At 44.4% G+C, this 25,625-nt stretch overlaps 1 protein-coding gene across 5 annotated transcripts; it reads left to right on the top strand.

Annotated features, from left to right (window-relative positions):
- The first annotated feature begins 1,650 nt into the window (after nucleotides 1–1,650).
- EIF4ENIF1 (eukaryotic translation initiation factor 4E nuclear import factor 1) lies at nucleotides 1,651–24,914 on the top strand. 5 transcript variants are annotated; one of them, XM_086474130.1, is made up of 19 exons: nucleotides 1,651–1,778; nucleotides 2,800–2,923; nucleotides 6,194–6,267; nucleotides 7,090–7,217; nucleotides 7,767–8,062; nucleotides 8,694–8,895; nucleotides 10,159–10,334; nucleotides 12,954–13,089; nucleotides 13,427–13,606; nucleotides 15,715–15,944; nucleotides 17,421–17,492; nucleotides 17,870–18,053; nucleotides 18,532–18,611; nucleotides 18,979–19,118; nucleotides 19,292–19,376; nucleotides 20,437–20,569; nucleotides 21,761–22,105; nucleotides 22,321–22,485; nucleotides 23,028–24,914. In XM_086474130.1, exons 1-19 carry the CDS (start codon nucleotides 1,651–1,653, stop codon nucleotides 23,252–23,254), a joined length of 3,105 nt encoding a protein of 1,034 aa, XP_086330256.1. In that variant the 3' UTR covers nucleotides 23,255–24,914. The 5 variants fall into 5 exon arrangements, with proteins under 5 accessions (XP_086330256.1, XP_086330254.1, XP_086330252.1 ...); XM_086474128.1 differs by lacking the exon at nucleotides 1,651–1,778 and having other exon boundaries at nucleotides 2,810–2,923; nucleotides 17,424–17,492; XM_086474126.1 differs by lacking the exon at nucleotides 1,651–1,778 and having other exon boundaries at nucleotides 2,828–2,923; nucleotides 21,824–22,105.
- The last annotated feature ends 711 nt before the right edge of the window (nucleotides 24,915–25,625 follow it).

Here is a 25,625-nt window from a genome sequence, read left to right as displayed (position 1 = left end):
CCCGGGGGCTCTGCCCTCCCTAACCCAGCACCCCGCGCTCTCGCAGACGCCTACACAGCCCCTGCTGCCTTCGTAAGCCGCCTCCAAGGAGAGCGAGCGGCAGCACCGGCCCCGCCGAGAGGCCGGGGGCGGGGAGGGCACAGGCCGGCGACAGCGGCCCCGGCCGCGGAACTCACTCGCTTCCCGCCCGCCCTCCCGGCGGAGGCGGGATAAGCCCCGCCCACCACCACCACGCAGGGCCGCAACGCTGCCGCAGCGCCCCCGGCGGCGGGGAGGTGTGACACCACCGGCCGGCCCGGAGCCCCGCGGCGAGGAGGGCCCGCCGAGGCTGCGCTGGCCCTGGGCAGCCGCCGCCGGGACAAGTATTTACCGACGCCAGGCACAAAGCGTAGTGCCGAGCAGCGGAGAGCGCGTACCGGGCCGTCTGCGTGTCCCCGGGCTTTCCTGCCGAGTGTCCGGCAGCCGGCGCCTGCCCCAGCCGTGCCTGCAGGAACCGACGCACCAGCCTTTCAGTTCGCAGCCGCGACGCGTACGAAAGCTGCGGCCAAACGCGACACCCTCCGGGCCTTCCCAGGCCCGCGCCGGCAGCGCCTCGGCACACCGCTCGGCCGGGGCTCCGGGCCCACCGCTCGGCCGGGGCTCCGGGCCCACGGGCTGCTGCTGCCTCTCGCTGTGTGTTTGCCTGAAAAGCAAACTCGCCAGGAGGAACTTCGTAACGGCTGCAATGCTCTCTTATTTGTAACACTTGTCATTTGAGGAAAAAAAAAAAAAAAAAAAGAGAAATGTTTATTTCCATTTCGTTCCACAAGTAACCAGTTTTTAATACTGGTATTTCAACTTCATTAGAGATCAGGAAAGGAAATACTTTATTTGCCAGATCCTGGAAGTACTTCCTTGCTCCTACACAGACCTCTTCGCCCAGGGAGTTTGGAAAACCAGGGCCCCGCTACGTGTCGGTGCGGTAGCGAGGACGGAGGTGGGGAGACACCGCTCCCCAACAGCGCCGCAGGCAAACGGGGCAACGATCCGTCTCACTATTTCCTTAAACTGACGTCGAGAACAACTTCTGCTCCTTACGAGCAGCAACGAAAAGACCTGTCAGGCGCCTCCAAATAAGCTGCTCTGCTCACTACACCGATTCACCTCCTGCGGTCCATGGGGGTGCCGAATTTCACTTTTGCCAGAAAGTCGGATAAAGGCTGTTTTAACACACATACAACCTGACAGGGCAGTGCGCGGGGCACCGGCAATTGACGCTCCCGCCGGCGCCTCAGCAGCGCTGCCTCCAGGCCCGCTCAGACCTCCCCTCACGCTCCCGGGGGGACGGGCCACACACGGCGGGAACACGACGGCGCTCCGCTGCAGGCGGCCGCTGACGGGGAGACGTCCCCCAGCCCGTGCATTACTCCGTGCAAACGCGTGGTACGAGGAGGGGGAGAGCACGACGAAGGCGCTAACGAAGCTGTCAGCCCCGCCGCCCGCCACCGCCGCTGCTGTCAGGCTCGGCCCGAAGCGCTGAGGGGGCCGCGCTCGCGCCGCCGTTTCCCGCCCTTTCTTCACTGCGCGCCTTCCCCGCAGCCGCGGGCCTGAGGCGGCGCGTCCCCTGCCCGCCGCCGTCCCCGCCGCCGCCCGGTGCCCCGCGCCCGGCACATGGCGCGCACCACGTCCCGCCGCCGCTGCTCCCGGCGGCCGCCTCCCCCGCAGGGCTGCCCGCCGAGAGTGCCTGCGGGCCTTCGGGGCGCCCCGAGCCTTTCCTCACCCATCGCAGCGATCGCAAGGTGAGACGACGGTGAGGCGGGCTCGCCCGAGCCGGGGACACGCCGCCGGACAGCGGCAGAGCGCGGCCCCGCCGCCGCCGCCCGCCTTTCCCAGTCAGGCGCCGCGCGGGGGAGCCCCGGTGCGCGCTCCCGTCGCCGCGCCTGCGCGCGGGCCATTAAATGGGTGCGGGGCGGGTAGCGGAAGGCCCCGGTTACGGCGGCTGAGGAGAGACAGAGTCGGGCGAATAGGGAGAGGGCGCGCGAGCCAGCGCGGAGGGGGCCGGAGCCGCGCGAGCGGAGGCGGGCGGGGGACGGCGCCGGCCCGGTGCGCGTGTGGCGCGTAGGGGGGGCGAGCGCGGCGCAGGGCGCCGCCGGGGGGGCGGGCAGGGGCCAAGCGGAGCCGGTGGCCGGGAGCAGGAAACGCCGCGGGCGGCGGTAAGGCCTTCAGTGGAGCCGAGCGCCGTCGGGAGACCCGCCGCCGGCGCGGTGAGTACGACCGCCTGGGCGCAGGGCTGGGGGCGGCGGCGGCGGGGCCGCCGGCGCAGGTGAGGATCCGCTGAGTCACTTGCCCCGCCGCCGTCCTCCCCCCCCCCCCCCCCCCCCCCGTCGGCTCCGGTGCTGTGGGACGGGGCCTCGGCCGCGCCGCGGGCCGCGCTGCCCCCGCCGCCGTGTGAGTGGCGCCCGTCCCCTCCGGGCGCCGCGGCGGGGCCCGGGGGGGGGGTCCCGGCGGTCCCGCGCGTCCCGCGCTCCTCGGCCTTGGCGCTCGGCACCTCTTCTGCCGGCCGTGCCCACGGAGGGATCTTTGTGCTAAAGCTGCGTGGGAGCTGGGCGCGGGGCAGGGCTGGCTGGGCGGCGGGAGCGGGGTCGGTGTTTCGGCGAGAGGCGCTTGGCTGGAGCAGGGGAAGCTACAGGTAGAAGAAGGCGCAGCTGGGGAGCGCGTTTCTGTTGTATCTAAACCCTGAATAGTCTTGGGCTGGAAGGAAGATGTGCCCGCTACAAGTGTGTGTCTCAAAACCTGACGGCTCGGCTTTGTTTTGGTTAGGTCCGTGGTCAAAGGCTTTGGAGTAACCATGGATAAAAGAGGAGGTGTAACAGAAACTGAAAATGGTGATGCTTTCCTGGAGTTGAACAGAATTACAACAAAATACCCACATCGTTACACAAAGGTTGGCTCTCCCCTTTCCTCTTAAAGTTGCGCGTGAAACTATTGGCTGCAGAAGTGGAGTGGGAGGTGGAGGGAGAGGGAAGCAGTGAGGTGAAGGCTGAAGAGCCTTTGCCTGGATTAGGATTGCAGGGTGGTGCAAGATGAGCAACTTGTTAAATGTGATGTAGCTGTGTGATCCTGTCCTTGATATGCTTTTGGTTCCCACCACTTTATTTTAATATCTGAGCACCTCACCACCTGTGCTGGAGAGATTAGGGTAAGACTGAAGTATGTTGTTCTACCAGCTTACTCAAACACTTGCCCATCATAGTTCTACTTTCAGCAGCATTCCTTTAAGAAGTTGACCAAAATGTTTCCTTATAGTAGATGCCACTTCCTTAGAACATAGAGCACACTAGGACTTATCAGGAGCTTTAATGCGTTTACTGAGGTGCCTTTTGTAACTTCAGATTGTTCTGTTTGGCTGCTGGAAGCCCAAGCACTTATGACTCTAGTGCTTAATGTTAACAGTTCAACACAGGTGCTGTTGTTTAGCTGTGACACCTAAATATATGCATGAATGGAAGAACAATAACTTGCAAATAAAGATTCTTTTAATACTAAGTGGGTTTAATATGCTGTGGGGTTCAAGGTTCAAGTTTTGTTTGGGGTTTTGGTACCACTGCTGAAACATGCTTTTAGAAAGAGTCTTTAATGGTGGCTGATTTTCCCGTTGCTGAAAGCTGTGGGAACAGGTGGTCAATGCTTTGTGGAAATCTATTAAGATACTTTACAACAAATGGCCTGAAGTGTGGAACAGGGCAGACAGTGTACTGTTGCTGACTGTGTTATCTTGCTTGAGGAATTCTGAACTGTTAGCTTCCTAGTAGGTTGTTTTTTAAAAGAGAAAAAGATTATCATTGTGGCTCTGTTCTGTTGAGATAGTGGGGCTGGCTTGTTTTAAGTAGACATCAACAATCAACGAAGTACTTCAGAATTGGCAAAACTTACATGGGAATAGTATGGCTTTCTAATTCTGTCTGACTTCCTAGGAAAGATGTACGCTTAACCTTCCAAGATGCAAAGTATGCGATTGTTCAGACCTTGTTATTTAATTAACTATAAAGTGAAGGAGAGGAGCTGTCTTTAAACTTTCACTGCTGGAAAAGCAGTATCTGTACTCGTTCAGTCTTTCCCAGCTTCTCTCAGGAGTAGTAGCCGAATGCAGTTTGAAATTCTCTTGCTTTTTTGGGCAGTATTCAGCTGGTGCTGGTGGTAGCTGTACCATGGAACTGGTGCATTCGCAGCTTCTATTTTATTAATTCAGTTCCTACCGTTTCTGAGCAGGATAAAGTTGCAGAACTAGTGCCAGAAGGCATCTTGTCTTGTTGATCTGTTGGTTTCCAAGGAGTCTGAAGTCAGGAAACACCAGAAATCAATCTGTTTTAAAATATCTTGCATCTTGGTGGTTTTTTTAACAAGTAATGTCCTAAATATAGCTGGTTTAAGGTGCTCATGTAGTCAACATCCTCAAGACATCTTCATGTGATCCAGTTTTCTATTAATTAGGGATGGGAGGAGCACTGTCAGGACATGTGCTGCTGATTTGGAAAGGGGACTCATTTACTTTAACAGTTTGTATTTGTTTACTACCAGTAGGAAAACAATTGGCTCATATGGTGAATCCTTCTAAACTGTTTGAATAAACTGTTTAATAACAGCTAAACAGACTTTTCTCCCACTCACTTAAAAGTACTGATGTATGAATTAAAAAAAAAAAACCCCACACAACCCAAAACGACTCTCCAGAAGTGCCAGTGTTAATCTCCATTATGAGAGTGTCCAAGCTGTGTCTCTTCTAGTTTTTTGGAAGCTGTTGCTTGAAGGGTGCAGAGCTAATGAGCAAAAGCCAAGAAACAATTCAAATTTTCCTCACTTGAGTGGAAGAATTGCAGTAGGATCTGATTGCGAGTGTATGGACTCCCTCTCGTGGCCAACAGAATAGCTGATATCAGGTCTGTTGGGCAGTGCTGTTAATACTTGTGATATCTGCATCAGGCTGTGATAGTGTTACAGCACTGATGTTCCTTGTGGATCAGGGTTTATTTTGGGAAGCTGTGGGCAGAGAGGCCAGTCTCCCTCCCTTTAATGGAACTCTTTTTGCTGAAGGCTAGTACAGGGTGATGCTTGGGAGTGTGTCTGTGCATATTAAGGTTTTGTCCAGCTACCAAGCTGCCATCTGGAAACTTTCAAGTATCAAGCTCACATAGCTAATGAACTGATTTTAATCACATGGGGATAATGATGTAAAAGCTCTAGAGGATATTGTATTCTTGGGGAAAAGGTAAAGAGATTTGCTGCTTCAGTTTGGCTGATGTGTGGTGTCTGCTGTTAGGATTTCTTTATCCTTCCAGCTGCCCACTGGTTTCTGTGCGGTTCTGAATCAAATCGGTGCAGTTGGGAGCAAGGCAGACTGTAGAAAGGTAATCTAGGGAGACTGAGTAAGTTCAATTAGAAATGTGCCTCTTGACTGCAGCCAAGTTGATGACGATACAAAGCACTGATAATCACACCATTAATAATGCTTTTTAAATGTGACACACTGCAGTGAGGCTGCAGATGGATTCCTAGTCTGCCTCAAATGCCTGACTGCTCGAGGTGTGCAGTAGTAAACAAAGGACTGTGCTTGAAAGCTGAAAGAAAGTGGAAAAACTGAAGTAATTGTTCAGCATTGATTTGGTGTTGGGTAGAGTGGATAATTGTATAACGTACATGTAGGTGTCTTGGAATTGGTGGTGGTCAGAAATGGCAGGCTTGTCTGGAATTTCCAGATCTACAGTAGTAACTGGTATTGTGGTAATGCTTTTTTTACCTGCTGAATCTTATATAGCATTGAACATAGCAACTTCGATTCCATCTTGAGAACTTACTAGCTCCAGTGTCAATGATGCCTGTCTTCCTTTTAAGCTGAACTGTCCAGGGAAGTGACTAGTAAACCTGTATGATGTGAGCAGCTGTTGAAGTGTTAATGAGGGCTGAACCTGACCTAGTAAGGTTTAGTGCTTCAAGTAAGCGTTTGCCCAGTGGCCACTGGTAGAAGAACTGAAAAATAAACTTGCTGTCTGATGTCAGCTATTCACTGCAGTGTTTCACAAGAAATGAAACAACATATGAGGAAACTTGGGTTGTCAAATTAAAAAAACTGAAATGAACAGGCAGTCTGGTATAGATATTTTGGGTCACTTTAATCTTGTTTGGGTGAGAATTGGAACTAACTTCCTGCTCTTTCTAGGAGGAACTGCTGGATATCAAAGAGCGTCCCTACTCTAAGCAAAGACCTTCATGTCTTTCTGAGAAATATGACAGGTATTTTCTTGATTATACAAAACCAATACACATTTCTTTCAAAATGGAAGTTTAAATTGCAAAAAATGTTTGGCTAAGAAGTGTGCTTACGTTGATGCAAGATCTATGTGCTCCAGAGTTTAGTGTGTGACTGTTTTCAGAAGTACTAATCTACTAAGAAAGGCTTAATGCTTTAGCTAGGAATTTTGTGCTTTGAACAAAGATTATAACATGAAAGCCTGTGGAAAATAACTTCAACACTGTGCAAGTCTTACAGGCTTGTAGGGAAAACCAAGAACATAGATGGCTGTGTAGCACAGACTGACTAGGTCATGTCGCAGCAGGCTGACTTGCTTGATGGATTGCCCTCCCATGTTGTCAGTGTACCTCATCTGAATATGAAGGTGAGAGTGTTCTTGGTTTGTGTTTGTAAGTTTGCTAAACAGCAGTATCTTTACTATTCAGATTAATTTATTGTACAAGTAAGTATGAGATTGAGGTAAAATTTTCTGAATGCTTAAGAACAGCAGCACACGATCTACGTGAGCTACCTTGCAGCGTACCAGGCAAACTTCACCAATAACTGTTGGGACAACGTGTCCGTACGTCGTCCCTGTTATAATCTGATGCTGAGTATTAGACTTCCTTACTGTTACAGAAGAGATCCAGAATACCAGGTATGGGGTAATAAAGTATAGTAAGGCAAAGACTTAGAAGTTGGGTATGAAAGATGTTTTGCTTGTACCAATTGCTAGTCAGTGAATTCTAGGTTTTCAGCAGCAGTACTATGAATTATTTATTAGCCTACAAGTAGTAAACAGTCATGCAATTTTATTTTCATAGTGATGGTGTCTGGGATCCAGAGAAGTGGCATGCATCTTTATATCCAAGTTCAGGAAGAACTTCACCAGTGGAAAGCTTTAAAAAAGATTTGGATTCAGATCGGACTTCTCTTATGCGGAGGATAGTAGGTAAGTGCGTTCTTCACCAGACTCAAAACTGAACGTAGGCTGTTGGCAAAACCTTTCCTTTGGGATGACAAATGAGGCTGAACAAAGTCTTTCTGAAAATTGTTTGACTGCATAGAATAAGTGTCAGGGAAGCCGTGGTTGCTCCAACTATAGTCTAGGTTCTGGTCTTCTGTTATCCAAGAGCAGCCCTAGATAGCAGGTGGTTACTCTATCCTGCTGTTCTTGCTATATCGTAGCAAATACGTCTGCAATAATGCAAGTGCAGAGGCTGGTTTCCCTGCAGTTCAAGACTGAATGCTTAGAAGGTCTATACTGGGAAAGCAAGTACTTCCTAGGGGACTGCAATGATTCCTCAATATCCAACTGTAAGTTTTTTTTTTTTCTGTGGTCTCAGCTAGATTAGCTTTGCAAAAATAAATCATGAGTGTTCTTCAGAAAGCTCTGAGGTAGCATCAGGGCTATGGAACAGAAGGCCTTGTATTCATACCTCGCCTGTGTTTTGTCATATACATTAAATCCAATGCTTTTTATATGGTCTTTGACTTCTAGATCCAAGAGAGCGAGTGAAAGAAGATGACTTGGATGTAGTCTTGAGTCCACAAAGGCGAAGCTTTGGAGGTGGCTGTCACGTAACTGCAGCTATTAGCTCCCGTCGAGCGGGGAGCCCGTTAGAAAAGGAGAATGATGGTGTCCGTGTTATTGGTGGCCGTAGGATTGGCAGTGGAAGAATTATCTCTTCTCGTAACTTTGATAAAGACCACCGGGGTGGTGAAAAAGACATCCGTGATTCTAGAGATGCAAGAGACCGAGATCGTGAGAGGGACTACAAAGATAAACGCTTCAGGGTTTGTTCTTTCTTTTCCTGATTGCATATTAAATGAGTTTTTGGACACTTTGCACTAAAAGCAAGAGGTTAACTGCATAGAGCAGCTAAGTGTTCCATGCAAGTAGGCTGTTTCTTCTTAATGGTGTAAGGGGTGAGCACTCAGTGCTTCAGAAACTTAGTTTTCAGTCCTTGGGACAGATCAACAGGGATACATCTAATGCTGTGTGTCTTGCAAACCTTGCCTGTGGTAGACTTAATAGCAAGATATTCAAAAGTCTAATAGTTCATTTGTAGTTCTTGACCTAGCAGTTGTCAGTGAGCATTGTTTTTAACCTCAGCACATGGAAGCTTTCTGTGCTTTCAGACATGCATGAGTTTATTAAAAAGGAGGAATCATTAGCCTACCTCACAAGATACAAGACTGAGTTTATACAGGCACTTGCAGACTGATAGCCTTCAGTGTAATGAAGCAGAAATTCAACAAAAATTCAAAATTTAAAAGCTTACTGAGCATGCAGAGTGGGCATATACACTTTAAAAAGAAAAAGAGCCCAGAACTGGTGTGAAAAAGTTGTCATTTGCTTTGGACTTCAGGGAGGCATCTTATGAAACAGCATTTTATGGTTAATGTTTTTAATATCCCACTTCAGAGGGAATTTGGTGACAGCAAACGTGTCTTTGGGGAGCGAAGAAGGAATGACTCTTACACTGAAGAGGAACCTGAGTGGTTCTCTGCTGGTCCCACAAGTCAGTCTGAAACCATTGAGCTCACAGGCTTTGATGATAAAATTTTGGAGGAAGATCACAAAGGGAGAAAACGTACAAGACGACGCACAGCCTCGCTGAAAGAAGGTAATGGCAAGTTTGGCAAAAGCTTTCCTTGTCTGCTACTATGGCTGGGTAGAGAGGGCATTGTTACAGATCCAGACAAGTGTGAAGAATAATGTAGTTTATCAACCTTATCTTAAACTTGCATAGCTTTTGGTCATCCTGAAGTACCAGATGTAAGGCTCATGACTAATCTTTCAGATTGCAAATACCTTTAAGTAGTAAAATACTATTTTTTCCAAAAGACAGGCAAGACTGAGAGGCTGGGGAAAAGCCTTGTATGGATGTTGAATGATATCAGGAATTTATAGGCTATTAAAAGGGTCTTGTCCATTTCTGTAGCCTGCTGGGTGCTAAAGGCTTAGTTGAAACTAAGCGAATGCTCTGAGGTACTCGAAATACTTTTTTCCTTACAGTGATACTGACGTTGGGAACACAGAGTTGGACATACAGCTAGCTGCCAGTAATATAGCTTTAAGCTGAATTGGGAGACTATCTGAATTTGTCTGCAGTTATTGGACTTCAAGTCTACAATTATTACCACTGCAAAAGCTGTAGTATAAACTTCTCTGAGGCCAGAGAGAAGTTGACTTCTTGATGCTAGAAATTCTGCAAGTGGACAACCTAAACCTGAAGCATTTGGGTTTAATCATGTATTCACTTAACTAAAATGTAGTACAGTCTCAACCATACTACATTTGTAGTCATGTCACAGCTTTTTTGCAGTTTCCATGCAAGCTTGCTGAGTCTTAAAAATGACACGTGTTTTACTCCTGCTGAAGGAGTAGGAGCAATATTTGTTGTGGGTTGACAATATTAAGAACTCATGTCAAGTACCAGCTTTCAGAGAGTCTGTTCTCTGGGGCACCTAGGAAGAAGGTGGGAGCTGCCAAAGGATTTTTTGATGGGAAAACAGCAGCAGTTCTTAACTTACTACAACAGCTGTATCCGCTTGCTGCGACATAACACCTGATCTGTTCTGTGTGCTTCCTGGGTCGATCAGGAGGCAGTTGTTTACACATGATTCAATGGCAATTCTTACTTTCCTGAGGTAGGTGTTCTTAATTACAGCCTAGAAGCTCTGTGCTAGGAGTTCGAGTGGGTGCTAGTTTCTGCTGTGAGAGACTGCAGCCAGCACAATATAACTGATGAGATGTCACATAGGTGGCTAAATGACTTCAGCCCTGTGCTCCTAGTGCCTAGGCAGATGCATTGACTGTGAGGCACTGTTCCCTCAGGAAATAGTCTGGTTCAGTGACTCAGCAAGCCCTTGATTTTCTCTTTAAGGGATAGAATGCAATGGTGGAGTGGCAGAAGAGGATGAAGTGCAAACTGTCCTTGCCAATGAAACTCCAGCAGATCAAGAAGTTCCTAAGGAAGCAGTTTTACAAGAACCAGCTCCAGGAGAGTTTGACTTCAATGAGTTCTTTAACTTGGATAAAAGTGTTCCTGGCCTGGCTTCGGTGAGGGTTTGTTTTTCTTTTTTTTTTTTTAAGACTGGCTGTATTAATGAGAATATGGTTTTTTTTGCTGCTCCTGCATTCAATGAAAGCTAAAACTTGCTTTGTGAAAGTTGCTTTATGCAATGTGTGAGTCTGAGATGAATTTGCAGAGATTTACCTTTGGAGCGTTGGGATGTTGCTTCTGAAGTGTTATCCCTAGGACTGGCTCCATCTCCAAAGAATGTGTTTGAGGCAAACTAGCTGACTGTTTTTCCTTTCTTTTGATCATTACTTGAAGACTCAAAGTCTGCATCTTGGATGGATTTCTTTTGGCAGTATTACAGATATGTTCAGAGAAGATTCACTACAGATTTAGTATAGCTGAAAACAACCTTTTGCAGCTGAGTCTGGGAATTGCAGCAAATGCATGTTCTGTACAAGCTTTCTGGAAGGCAGTAAGCCTGGAGACACCTGATGAATACTGTCTCTGAGATGATTGCGTTGTTATCAATACCAGTAATATGGCTGAAAGAGGATGTATGTCTGAGAGGGTTTGAATCTTTATTACTTAAACCTCTGTGTAGTGGTTAATTCGTTATTTAGAACTATTACTACTGAGTTGGAAAAACAAATGTAGCCTACTAATTCAGTCAAAAGCAGGTTTGAACAATGTTAGTGACGTGGCTAGTAGATACTCTGTGTAGCCCACCTTGTGTGTGGGATGCTACTGATACCTAGGAGCTAGTAATGTCTATTACTATGAAGAAAAAGATGTGATATTTGTACCACAGGCTTCTTCAATAGTAGTTTTTTGCCTTCAGTCCATTTGCACCTCCATCCCAGCTGGGGATTCTGATACTTCTGTTGGTAGTGTACAGTTGTTGAACATCTGCTCTCTAGAGGCAGTAGTGGATGGTTGGTGTTTGCTGGTTTTAATCTGAAAGCTGTAACTGGTCTGGTATCGCAGCATGTTTTTTTCCCCTTCACCACAGGAAAGGGTGAGCAGGTCCAGCAAGTACTAAGCATGGGCCTAATTCATAAACTGGTGATGTTTCTATTCTTACCTCTCCATTGCTAGGAAGAAAAGCTATTCTTGACTATTCCAGATGGTATAACTGATTAGTAGATAGAATTTGAGTAAAAAGGCTTAGTGATATAGAAAGGTAACTGTGTGTTTAAAAAAAAAATTGATCATGTTCTGACAGCAAAGAAACAGATCTGATACACAGTTTTGAAATGTTAAGGTTTAAAAAATAGAATCCTGACCTAGCCTTCAATGTGGAAAAGCTGCTTGCATTAAAAAAGGTTCATCATATGGTGGCAGTAATTTCACAAATATAGTAGAGAGTTTGTTCTCCCTACAGAAGATGTACATGGTGTGTCTTTAGACTTGACAATCTGATTTTTTTCAGCCTATCTGCAAGATGGTGACTCCTTTCCAAAGCAGGGAATTCCCAAGTCACAATATATCTGCTGATGAAACTTTATTGGGCAGATGTTATAATTTGTCAAAAAAGTGAGGCTCAGACTAGCCAGAGCATATCATAATATTCTTTTGTATTGGTGATAATGCTGTGACAAGTGTCAGAGTTAGTAGGTTTATATGTTTCCTGACATAACTGTCTTAATTCTTCTCACATGTTAGATTGAAACAATCAAAACCAAATGGGTCAGTACTGTCTTGTTTTTGCTGTTTTAAATAGTGTTGAGTGCCCCTTGTTTCAGAGAAAACAGCTTCTCTGGCAGAAGGAAGCTATTCTTTTGTCTAAAAGTAAATGTGCTGTATGGTGAAACTGCATCAGTGCCTGCTGAGCAGGCTTTTAAGTGGATGCTTTCTTGCAAGATAGGAAGAGCTTTAGTTCGAGTTACATTTTATAGTGCACCGTTATTAAATACCTGTAATGATGAGCAAAGAAGCAAACAGTCGCTATAAACTGTAGTGACTTCTGACACGTAACTATGAAGTACTGCTTAGTGACCTGAGCTCTGCCCGGAGGGAGGAGGTGCTAGCTGCCAGTGCTCTGCTGATGGTGCAGACTCTGACCTGAAGAATGCAACCCTCTTATTACCAACCAGAATGGTTCAGCATGTGAAGTGCAAGCAAGTAGCCCTTAGCTACTGGCCTCTGCCCCAGCCCATGTGGGATGCTCACTGGTCAGGAGTAGTCATTGCACTTCATTCCAGGCATTGTTCTTGGCCAGTGCTGGAAGTAAATTGAATCATGATTGTGGAAGATACAACAGATCAGAGTACTCCTTCTGTACAGTGACAGGGACCAGCTTTGACCCACCTGACTGTCAGAATTACTAGTTAGAATTTCTTTTAATTCTTGTGGCAAACTTTTTTGGCACATCCTCTTTAAAATGGCGTAGTTAAGGGTCTTTGGATGCGCTGGTTATGCTGTGTCAGTTACAGTTTTACTCTGAACAAGTATTTGGTACAAGTAGAAGCTGTATGATGGGTTATGCTGGCTGACTACACAAATGCTGCGATGATGGAAGGAAAAAAAGCGGTTCAAAGCTTCTAAACTCTGGGAGCAGCATCTAGTTGTCTGTAGCAGAAGAATCATGGTTGTAAAGCTTCTTAGTGTTGCTGATCTTGCTTCTGTTAAGATTACTTTTTTTTTCTCTCATAACCTAGATGATAGAGGATGTGCTGGGGGAAGGTTCAGTGTCTGCCAGCAGGTTCAGCAGGTGGTTTTCTAATCCTAGTCGTTCTGGAAGTCGGTCAAGCAGCTTGAGATCTACACCACATGAGGAACTGGAGAGGCTAGCAGGTAAGACTACAGGACAATGCAGGGTCAGATAGCTCCTTCCATATTCCTTCCTATTCATTCTTTAAGAACATGGCAGATAAAGCTTTAGGATAGTGAATTCTCCCACAGTTTAAGCACTTGACATTCTTTTGGAGGCTCTTAGAGTAAGCGGCTCTAAGTTCTTTTTTTAATAAATGTTCTTGTCATGCTTCCTGATGACTTTCCAGCTGATCTTGGGCAAGGGGTGTGAGGCATTAACTTGTCAGTGACATATTGAAGTTGGTTACCGGTGTATGTTCATCTTCAGACATTGGGTTGGTAAAATGATGTCGCAGTGCTGCTGGTTTTGCTGTTTCAGGTCTAGAGCAAGCCATTCTCTCCCCTGGCCAGAACTCTGGAAACTACTTTGCTCCCATTCCATTGGAAGACCACTCTGAAAACAAAGTGGACATCCTAGAAATGCTACAGAAAGCCAAAGTGGACTTAAAACCTCTTCTCTCAAGTCTTTCAGCCAACAAGGAAAAGCTTAGAGAGAGCAGTAAGTGCCTCTTCAGATATTGTTGAGTTCTTGTGATGCAGTATCTCAAGGCAAGAGGCTTGGTATTCTGGAAACCTCAACTGCCAAGTCCAGGAGTAGGAAGTGTTATAGGTTTGCTTACACTACTGAAAACCCACTATTCGATGGATCTCAGTTGTGTCAATGTCATCGCTGACTCTTTTCATCCTAATCACAGGATGACATCAGGACTCTATCAGACCACTTTTACTGGCCAGTAATAATCATAAGTTAAGATGATGCAAGTCTTGATCTGAGTTTCCAGCTTTGTTGATGGCATTTACTTAAGTTTTTCATACTGGGGGCTGGTAATGTCAGCTCTGAAACTATGTGGCATTTAAACTCTGGCTTTAGCAAAAATTAGTGTAAGTCATTCTTGCAAGCATCTGTAATGGATCATGTTGATCCATTAAATGTCAGTATCTAAAGACGAACAGTGGCTTGAGGATGTCAGTTTTTTCAAGTGCACACTGTAAACTTGAACTTCTCAAGACCGCTGCTAGCACTTGAAGCACAGTGGTCTGTGCTCACACTGTTCAGTACGTTAAATAATTGACGTAGAGCTACAACATAGGAACAGATTTGTCTTAGTTATGCTAACTTGGCTAGAATCATGAGATTCCAGGGAACTTAGTCTGTTAGGATTCACTTTTGTAGCATCAGCTGTTCTAAACAGAGTTCAGGGCTGACTTTAAACTTAATGTTCGAGGGCACCTCCGAGTTGGGGATTTGCGTATTTGGGCCCATAGTATGCATGGAGGGTGCAAGATGCATGTGTTCTTTGAAATCTCAAGGTCTAATTCCAAATTGGCTTCTCTTTGGCAAGCAGCATGTATTGCCATGTAAACTGGACTGAACAAAAAGTAATGCTACCGTGTGATTTGTGTGAAGTAGCTAGGAAGGAAAACATCCAAGCACTGCAAATGTTCTTAAGCATCCAGTCCGGGAGTAGGGAGTGTCAGCTAACACGTGGAGAGCTTTTTCTTAATTTGACTTAAATAGAACTGCAAGTCTTTTCTGTGTTCTACTTGGTCTGACTTTCCTACTAAAAGCTTTTTAAACTTTGATCCTCGCAAACCAAGGATGAAGGAACAAAAATTGTGGGAAAGCTTCCATTCACTCAAAAGTACCTGATGTGGTTCTGTATTCCCATAAAATGCTGTACAGTTCTTCAAGTGTTGTGGAGTGTTCAGGTCAATTCCTCTCCGCCAACATCATATTTTTCCTCGTGTTCCATACTGCATGTCTGCATCATTGTTTCTTTTCGCCACCTTCTTGCCCAAATTTCCAGTATTTCTTGTTTCTTTGGGCCAACATCTGCTGCAGCAACCCATGGCATGCTCCTGTCTCTTCTGCCTTTTCTCTTAAGGTGTCATACCTTGTGATGTGTGTTAGCTGGTCTATAAAGCATGTCTAGCCTTGATGTCAGGCACTGGTAGATATTTATTTACACATATACAGGAAAAAAGTACTGCTTAATAACACTTGTACCTTATTCTGGTTATGCCAGTGAAATCTTTCTATAGTGGCTTTGATTTTTGAGAAAAATCTACTTCAGACTTTATGCACACCAAACTAAGTGTGTAACTGAGTTTCCAAAGTATCTAAATTTTCCAGGTATGTATTCTGTCTACTTACGATAGCTTCAGACAATTTGGCATTGCTTACACTGGCTGTAAGACCCTCTGGTCTCTGGATTACAAGATAAATGGCACTTTCCTAATTGAAAAAGAACAAATTCAGCTGTCAGATGAATATAATCTATTTAAAGCAGGTGAAGTTGTAAAATGAAGTAACAACATGTCTTGCAGGATAAATGAAAGCTAGTGACAACTTAACAGTTGAAACCTAAACAGGTTCTTGTGGAGTCCTACATGCCTGTAGTTGTGCATGGCAATAATCTTAACTTGGATATTAGAATATCAGTCTAAATACAGGTCTGTGTTTGACAGCTAGCATGGATATCAGAACATAAGTTTTTGTCTGTTCCTTGTTTTCAAACAACTTGTGTTCTACACATGCACAAGAATTACTATCTCACTTGTAGACAGAGAACCATGGCTTACCAGTATTTCTTCTGTATTTCTCAGCACATTCAGGGGTTGTACTTTCAGTGGAAGAAGTTGAAGCTGGGCTAAAAGGCCTGAAAGTGGATCAGGAGGGAAAAATTGCTACTCCATTTATGGCTGAGCAAATGGAGGAAGCGTTGAATGTTGCTGGCTCTAGACAGATCAAGAAAGATGGAGATATGACTGCATTTAACAAACTAGTCAGCAGTATGAAGGCAAGTGGGACTCTACCTTCACAGCCCAAAGTCAATGTAAGTAGCAGACACCTGGCTCTTCTGAACTGCGCTAAGACATGAGTTATGAACTGGAAACCCCTTATGGACCCTTCTGAGAACATGTGAGCCGTGACTGAATACAGCAGCATGATATTAAGTGCAGGCTTGTGTATAGAATATTGTTACTTGGAGGGGAAAGTAAGGAAGGTGCTTTGGTCATTTTACCCTGGCCAAAGTATTCAAAGTGGGGCTCTCTTCAGTTCAGAGTTCACAGGGTTGATTCATGGTAAGTTTCTGAAAGCCCCAGAACTCTAATACTATGTGAGAAGTCTAGCAATTGCCACCTTGAAAGTGGACCTATGTGAATATCTAATCCAATTGATTAATATCTGGACTTGAAGACTATAAATACTTGCCCCAAAAAAGATCCTGTGTGGTGACAAGTCTGAATCCTCTACTATAGGGGAAATTTTGATTACTGTCTAAGATTTGCCTACACTTGAACTCATCCTGTCTGAACCTTATTAAATGTAGGTTCTACACATCTGTAGAAAAGGTACTGTCTATATAACAGACATCGTCAGTCCACTCTTTATGGAAGAATCCCTAGTGTTAGTTTAATGGTTGCCTTAGTGCTGCTATTAAAAGGCATCTTTGTTAAAATGCTTGTAGTACAGATACAGCTAATACTTACTGGATGCCCAGATGTCTGGTTCTACTGACTTTTGTTTTAATAGAGATGTCAGTGCACTATCTAAGATTTTAAACTTGGATTTTAAAAATATTTGTACTAGGATAAAACTAAACTGAATACTTGTTAGCTGAAAGATTGATTTTTAAACAACAGATGATACTAAGCTTTAGACTGAAGAGATTGTAGTAAGAAATTTCATCGTGCTAACTGCCTAAACTGTATGCTTGACCCAGAAGCCATCAATAACTACTTCTGGTGTTGTAAAATACTTCCAAGTAAGTCTAAAGCAGCTGTTTTTCCTGCTAGACTATACCCAAGGACTTTTAGCCTCATCCCACTTCACTAAAAGATAGTGAAGACTGTAAATTTGCCCTGTGAAGAATTTGCAGACTAATTTCACCCTTAAATCGAGACTTTCATTTCTGGCTGTCCCTTTACATTGACATGTAATTTTGACACTCAGAAGAATATCTTAAATAATTTCTCTAATATACGAACACTTCCCAGTTTGTGCATAGTTTCAGTTGACCACTTGGCCCAATGTTTCATTGCCACTTTACACATTTGTATACGTTCATGTATCTTACTCAGACTTGAATAAGGCACGCTGAAGTACCTGTACGCGCTCTAGCACTAGGCGTTTTTTTAGCTAGAGAAGTTCTGAGAGACAGCTCAGCCCTTAACTTTGCTGGAATTCTATTTGGTTCTAACAGAACAGGCAAAATTATTTCTGTCATCAAAACAAATGTGGATTGTCTCTTAATGAGTTTGATGCTTGTTGTATCTACATCTGATTTACAATGTTTTAATTTTCTTAGCAGAGCCTTGAGAGCCACTTAATGTCACCTCCAGAGATGCCAGGCCAGCCTCTATCAAAGAATATTCTGCAGGTACTTCTTATTGGGAGGAGGGTTGGGAAGTACTTAAAAGCCTGTCCCCAGTGGGAAAACAAAAATTATTTGAAAATAAGTCATTTAAGGCAATTAAGGGATCAGTAGTCAGATGTGACTCTAGAGAGGAAGAACTAGTCAGTAGTTCAGTTTTAGAAATTTGTCTTGTCACGTTGTTTCCCGTGATTACAACTTGAAAATGAAAAACCTGGCGAAGTGCCTAGTTCTAAGGGCAATTCAGAATTGGTGTATCTGGTTGCACAAGTCCGCCTTGTCTTTCTAACTTGCTATAAATAGTGTAGCCTGTAGTGTAGTAAAATAAGCTTATTTGTATAAATTGACCATATTCTGAACATTCTTTTGTTACTTACTCTTAGGAACTTCTTGGTCCACCCATTACCAGACCTGGTTCATCAAATGTCTTAAGTGGCCTGATAGGTGGTTTGGAACCTGCAGCCTCTTTACTGACACAAAGAGCACCTTCTCCCCCTATTCCGCCTGTGTTTCCAACCCGAGCTGCTTCTGCAGATTACCTGCGCCATAGAATATCTTCACCCATTGGTGAGGCTGGTTGCAGCACAGTTTTTTTTCCTTTTTCATTACTTGAGTTTGTTTTAAAGAATGCTTTACAGAACAATGAAAACTTCCTGACACTAGGTCAGTGCCTGCCTCTTGAGTGCAAGATACTGTTCTACTTATTAGTTTCTAATGTTAAATTAATCTCCAAAAAAAGTAGGTGTCTGTGATGGATCAGTGAGACCTCACAGTAAATTCTGGTGTGGAGTAATGTGCTCAGCTACTGTAAAAGAAACTAATTTTCAGGGACTACTTGACCATTTGTATTGCAAAACACTGCCAGTAGCCTCCCTGTAGCTCTCCAGCCTAGTGGCAAGGAAGAGAAATAGCTCTGTGCGGACTTAAGGGATGAGCTGAGAGTCTTCACAAGGAATTCTTATTTCATGGAGAATTGTTTAACTTTGGGGTGTATGTTGAGAGAAACTGTTAGTCCTTTTAAATACAACTGTTGAATGTTCTTTAGGTTTTGGACAAGGTTCTCAGCAATTGCTTGGTGATCCATTTCCAGGTGTAAGGAAGCCCATGAGTCCAGTTGCTGCACAGGTTAGATTAAATGCTTTTGCTTAATTTTTATTAATCTCTCTTTATATTGTGTGGTCTAGAACTAGCTTGTGGAAACACGTAGTTAGCTGTTGCGTTCAGGTGTTTCTGCTTAATTAAGTTCACTCTGAGTTTGAGGATGGAAAGACTTAATTTGATACAGTCTGGAAACCTCATTGCAATTGGACCCATCTTAGAGTACCTCAAGATTTTTTGAAACTTCCATTGTCTGTCAATAAAAGAGATGGCTATTGGTGGGCAGACACTTTGTGAAGACGCTAGTAGCTATAGCAGTAAATCTTCAGTATCTTAAACATCCCAGCCAAATACAAGCTTTGATTTACGTGGGGTTTTTTATACACTACTTCAGATGAGTCCCTTGGAAATACAGCAAGCTGCGTTAGAGGGACTGGCGTTGCCACATGACTTGGCCATACAGGCAGCAAACTTCTATCAGCACGGCTTTGGTAAACCACAAATGGACAAAAGCAGAGATGGCTACAGAAACAGGTGAGTGTCTGACTGCAAAATGTAAGGGGTACACTGTCAGCTGACTTTTGAATATTGTCTTCCACTAGATACTGGTAGTAGTCACTCAAGCTTGCGTTGGTTCTTGGCAGCCCTGCCTTTCGTTCTGTGCCAAGAGCAGAGCTGCCTCTTACTGACTTCCTCTGCGTTAACAGGCAGCAGCGAGTGGCTAAATCCCCTGCACCAGGACACAGAGGGAATGCGTCTTCTCCAGCCCCTGCAGCATCCATTACTAGCATGGTCAGTACCTAATGGGTAGTGATTGTCGGAGAAGCTGTAGAAGCGCCTGCAGCGCACAGCAGTTGTGCTCAGTGGGAGAAAGGGAGGCCGTAGAGGAGTTGGTCATACTCCTGTTATATCGGTGGCCACATAAGAGTGACTTACACCTCCTACTTAACTGAGTGTCTTCACTTTGGAAAGCAGCCTTTTCTGACCACTAGCTCTTCTAAAACTGAAGAAGCACCGTTAATATTACCTTGACCCGGTCTTCTGAAACCAAAGGAAGATAACTATGAAAACTCAGGCTCTCATATTTTGGTACTTAACTTTTCAGAAGACAAGCGGTGAAAGCCATCAGCCACTCTAGACAACACTGGTCTTTGGGTATGAAGTGACTGAATTAAGTGTCTGTAGGCTGAAACATTACCTAGGAGCTTCAAGGTCACTTTGAAAATAAATAATCTCAAAGCCAAGCTGTTGCCTCACTGCCTTAAGTGCTATGTAGAACGTTGCTTAGATCTGTGCTTTTCCAATTAACCAGTCAAGTACTTGCTTGCAGCTCAGGACTAACACAGACTATCAGCTGCTAAATCAAACAAGTACTTTTGTTTGTATACGAAATGAGTGGCTTCTGCAGATGCTATGTAACCTTACTGGAAAAAAATACAGACGTTGTAGTTCTCTACAGATCTGTTAGCCCTGGGTTAATACAAATAAGGCAGCACTGTAGGAACTTGCTGTTGAGCTGCTGTTCTGAACCAATAGCAAAGAGGCAACGGCTGTAACTTAAAATACAGCTCATCTACTTTGTTTCAAGCTTGTTAAGGTACATTTAGCTTTGAGAACATCTGCTGGTTTTAATAAAGGTATCAGACTTCTGCAGAAGCTAAAGAGAAGTGCTTAAACTATAGAATAAAGCTATGAAACGAGGTGAAGTAAAATCATGGGCACACAGTGGCTGATCCAAAAGAGCTTTAAATGGAAAGGATGTGCTAGAACTGATGTCCACCTGCAACCAAGATAATGTGGCCTAGATAATGAGCACTGAGTAAGACATTGCTTCTTACTATGTTCTCCACAGCTGTCTCCTTCCTTTACACCTACCTCGGTGATTCGCAAGATGTATGAGAGCAAGGAGAAAAGCAAAGAGGAGCCAGTTCCTGGGAAGATGAAAGTCAGTGATGGTAAAGACGAAAATCAGAGGCCAAGTGAAGGTATTGTAATGGCTTTAAAATAACAGATGCAGAAGAGATTTTTGAATAGAATCAAAGAGCTTCAGCACATAATATGCCCAGGCTGACTTTAGACACTTCTGATTTGTGGAGATGAGGAGGGTGTAGAGATGAGCCTATAGTAAGAGGAAGAGTTAGAGCTATGGAGGGAATACACTTCCAAGTGCAGCCTTCCAGCAGCGCTGGGTTTAAGTCCATGTTTTCCTTATCTGTCAGTTTGTGAGCAATAGTGACACTGAGGCTTAGTCCCAAACTGTTTCTTTGCAACTGGTCTTGATGAACAACCATATTAACAATGCTTCCATACTGCTCTACACCAGTAATTGAATACAAGCAACTCAATAGCCCTCTTGAGATGTCTTAACTGAACAATCAAAGCTGAGACCAATTAAGCTCTTTTAAGTGTAGCAGGTGAAGGAAGCATTTTGTCACTGTAACTGATGTGCCTATCAAAAGGAAATGTGCAATACCAAGTGCCTGACCCAGTAAGACTGACATGCCTAACTGCCATGGCATTGTACTTCAGTACTGGGAGCTACAGAGGTAGTTTGAGGTTCCTATTGTACAGTTGACTATTTTTCATTTTAGCACTCCAACTACCTCTGCTACCTCAACTGGTAGCAGATGGTTCTAAGATATTTTAGGCCTCCTCTTAACTAATCTAGTGGAACTGATCTGGTCTGTGGAAGTGGCTTCTTGAGGTGATTTTAGTGTTCCAAATCTTGCTAAGCAGATGTCAGACATAGATGTGTCTGGGATCAGCAGCAGCTGCCTTCTAAACCAAAAAACCACTTCAGGCTAGATTTCTGGCACAACTCCAAATTATAATTTTGTCTGGGGAGAATCTGTTGTACCTTGTACCTCCCAGGTGCAGCCTTTTGAGACTGACTTCATTCATGCTGCCAGTTCAGAATTTCTAAGAAAGAAGAAGAATAAAATTCTGACCTAATTTAAGCTTGCTGTCAAGGGATTTCTGTGGAACATATTCCTTCTCATTACTGTTTTGAAATAATTTGGCCAACAGCATCCAGGAAAGACAGATGCTTGCTGTTAATTATGTATGACTGAAGTTCAGCTAGTCCTGGAATCTAGCTATCAAATCCAGTCATTAGCTTTAATTTTCATTAGGTGTAATCTCTAGCTGTGGACTATAATAGTTGTATTCAATTCTAGCTACAGATAACCTACTGTCTAGTTCTGTGGAGAATGCAGATCAAGAAACTTTGCCCACCTTAGGTACCAAACTACCCGCACTGCAGCGCTCTGCCTGTTCAACACCTCTTACCCAAGCAAATCGTGGCACCAAAGAGCAAGACTACAGACCTAAATCAACTGGTAGAAAGACTCCTACAATGGCCTCCCCAGTACCAGGAGGCCCTTTCCTTCGTCCTGTTCATCAAGTACCCCTTGTTCCCCATGTACCTATTGTACGACCTGCTCATCAACTGCATCCGGGATTGGTCCAGAGAATGCTGGCACAGGGGGTTCATCCACAACATCTTCCTCTGCTGCAAGCAGGTAATCTGTCCCTGAAGTTAATGCATGTTCTCTGCAAGACTGACTTTGTTAGGAACAGCACGCACTGATACTGACTACCAGTAATGTTTATTACATCAAAACTTACCTTTAAAGCCAGGCAATAAATTCCAATGCATCTAAATATATAAATGTTTGTTTTGCTTTAAGTTCCTTATGCTTATTAGGTAAGAAGCTTCCTCACTGTTGTTCAACAGGTATGCTTCCTCCTGGAGTGGACCTGTCTCACTTGCAGGGAATATCTGCTCCCATCCTTGGCCAACCTTTCTATCCGCTACCAACAGCAAGCCATCACATCTTAAATCCACGCTCTGGGACACCTTTGCAGCTGGCGATGATGCAGCAGCAACTACAACGATCAGGTAGGCTAAAATGTAAAACAGGACAGTGAGTTTTAGAACACTAACTAGCCCGCTGTGCTCTACTTGTTGGTGTGTTTCAATATACTGTGCTGATAGGAAGCTACTTTGTTAATTTAGATACTCACAATCACTAATTTTGTGGGGGTGTCGGAGTAGTTTTGGCCATTGCAGGCTCTCATGCCAGAAGAAAGTCTCAGTGAAGCATTCGGTTTTAAGATACATGTTGCTATTGACAGATCTGCTTTTTGCAGCATGTGTGCAGTCCGTCCTTGCTGGATAAGAAGCCACCCACCTATCTCAAACAAAATTCTGTTGGATGCTGGTCTTCCAGTTAAAACCATGTGATACTGTGTCCAGAACTAACAGTTTCAGGCAATTCATGGGAGTACTAGCACAAGGATAAACGTGGGGCCTGGATTTCCCAGGACCAATAGAATGGGTAAAAGCCCCATTCGGTGCATGTCTTATCAGGTCATTGCTCTAGGGCAGATCTCCAGTCCGGTGAACTACTGCTCCACCTCTAATAGCTTTACATTCCGCAGGCACAGGAGCACAGGGATCAGCCGCTGGTGCACAAACCACCCCTCAAAATGTGCTGCCTCGGACTGGATTATCTCATGGGCACACACAGCTTGACCATCGCCCCAGCCAGAGAAGTGGCTCTCCCATTGGCCTTGCAAAATGGTTTGGTTCAGATGTCTTGCAGCAGCCTCTCCCTTCCATGCCATCCAAAGTCATCAGTGTAGATGAACTGGAATACCGGCAGTGAACAGTGACCACTGGGTGGAACACTTGTGGTTCTTTAGACTGGATACAAATGTCCATAGTCAGGACTTCACCTCTGTTTTGGGTTTTGGGGCTTTTTATTTTTAGCACTCTGTGCAAAATTTCTTTTTGAGAGACTAAAGCACATGGCACCTGTTCTGGTCTCATGTCTGCATCAAGACTAAAGGATCCATTATGGCTTGAATAGTGAAGCCTGAAGAAATTTAGATGCAAGACAAAGCCAGTTTAATCCTGGAAGTGTCTATTTTTTTTTTGGTTTTGTAAGATATGTGAATGAAGTGCTGATATTCTCTAGTGTAGAGGTAGCAGCTATGGATTCCTCCTGCAGAAAACTAAATGTATAGACCCTTGTGTACAGACTTGTGTATAAACAATCTTTTGTATATATACACATAGAATAGACTTTTTGAATCTATACAGCTGTACATAAGAGTAGCTGATAACAGTTGAGCTTTAGTTGTGCCTATGGTTTGGATCTTTCTCCATTGTACGTGTGGGACTTTCTTTAAGATTGAAGTTGCATATCCTAAGTGTGAGTGAACAGGATAAAGTTGCTTTGCCTTTTCTTGCTGCTCATCTCCTCTAGGTATCCCTCTCACATTCTTCTGTCATGTACTGTGCACTCAGTGTAGCTAAAGTGTCAAAGTAAAAAGCCCACATCTTGCTGTCTGTATAACAAAGGTCTGATCCCTTGTGTGTGTGACTTCCCACTGAAGGAGAGAATTGTTTAGTCTTCGAACAGCCTTGAGGATGGGACCTGGTCCAGTAATGATAAAGCCAGATCTTCAGTCTGCCATAGACTGTGGTACCTACTGGTCGTAGCTCTTTGAAGAGGGCTGGTGCTGGTCCTTGTTTAGCTGCAGTGTTTTCCTTGTTTTAATCTTTCAAACCAGTTACTAAAGGTCATCAAAACGGAGCCTTTGAATCCTCACCCTTCAACTCCTCAGTCATAGCTGTGGTATGTTCTGTACTGCCTTCAGTTCTGTTTATAGAAGGGAGTCCCGAGAACTGTCCTCAATCTAGTGTGCATCAGCTGATGCAATTACTGTGAAACTTGCCTTTGGAGTCTTGTTCTGTGGCTTGAAAGGGGGAGGATGGGGTAGTTTTGTGATCTTACTGTGTATATTTGGTTTTAAAGTACTATGTTCCTTTTAAGCCTGTTTAACTTTCCTGAACAGTTAAATGTTCTCTTCCATCCTTCTACTGCATGGTTCCTCACTTCACTTTCTCATGTGTGTCGAGTCTAGTACCGCTGTCATGTCCTCTATCTAGCTTAGGCCATTGTGCCCTTTTTAAAAAGGTGAAAGCAAAATGAGAATTCTCACAGACTTGCTCTTTCTTAGGACTCACTGAATGCAAAACCAGCAGCAGAAAAAAAAAAATCACTTGACTGTATGATGATGATTGCCAGCATGCTGTGGGGGGTTTGTTTCAGTGCAGCAGAGACAATGTTGTACAGAAATAGCAAGCTGAAGTCTCCAATGTGGAATCTGTTGGGGGTCACCCATACTTCTAGTGGTTGTTCCTAAAACAATCTGTGTAAAACCTGCAATCACCAGCTTGTCCTTGTAAGATTGTTTTCATACTTTTTTAACTTGACACTTTCCCAGTAACATTCTGTAAATAAAGTTGATTCTACCAGCTGTCTGTATCAACTGCTTCTGAACTAAACTATAGTGTCAGTATATTGATTAATTTTTAGCATTGTAACTATAACCATGGTTTGAGCTGAAGCTGCAGAAAATTTCAACTTTAGTTTATCTTCTGTGTGGGGGAGAGGAACAGTCTGCTTTGAAGGTAACTGGCCTCACTGAAACAACACTCTGGAATTGCTGCACTTAACCCTGGCTGTACAAAACCAGTTAAGTGTGAGGAGTAAGATTCCAGTGTACTAGAACTCATAACACCACCACCCCCCCCAGCCCTAAAGAAAGGTTGAATGAGGGTCCCCAGCACAGATGCAGGAATCTACTACTAAGCTTAGAAAAAACATTAAGGGAAAATGCTTAGAGTAGAATCAAGGATTGATTCTTGCTGAGTAGCAGCTGCTGTCGCAAGGATTTAGTGCTTGTATGGGTGTCTGAAATCACTGCACTTTGTGCAATAGCATGAAAGGGAGCATTTTTGACACAGTTGGGGAAACACCTCACTTCCTTTTTGTAGGAGAGAAAATGTTAGAGGCTACTGCATTTGAGAAGTGTTTTGCTCATGTTAGAGCTCTAACTTTATTAATTTCTATTAAAAAGCAACAGAACTACTACTTTTGGAGCAGTCTGCTTCCCTTGTGCAACTTACCTGAAATTCTTTTACCAAAACTTGAAAGCTTGCACTCACTCACACAGTAAAACACAAGC

Source organism: Leptosomus discolor, chromosome 16 (genome assembly GCF_034619465.1).
Source record: "Leptosomus discolor isolate bLepDis1 chromosome 16, bLepDis1.hap2, whole genome shotgun sequence".
NCBI classification, from domain to species: Eukaryota; Metazoa; Chordata; class Aves; order Leptosomiformes; family Leptosomidae; genus Leptosomus; species Leptosomus discolor.
Note: the sequence above shows the minus strand (reverse complement) of the source record. Positions and strands in the feature narration are given on the sequence as shown.

Bases quoted from the DNA above. Each gene is read 5' to 3' on its own strand.
- EIF4ENIF1 (XM_086474130.1), top strand. From the start codon at position 1,651: ATGGCGCGCACCACGTCCCGCCGCCGCTGCTCCCGGCGGCCGCCTCCC. The intron at 13,607-15,714 runs GTAAGTGCCTCT...TGTATTTCTCAG, and splicing joins GGAAAAGCTTAGAGAGAGCA to CACATTCAGGGGTTGTACTT. The intron at 20,570-21,760 runs GTATTGTAATGG...ATTCAATTCTAG, and splicing joins AAATCAGAGGCCAAGTGAAG to CTACAGATAACCTACTGTCT.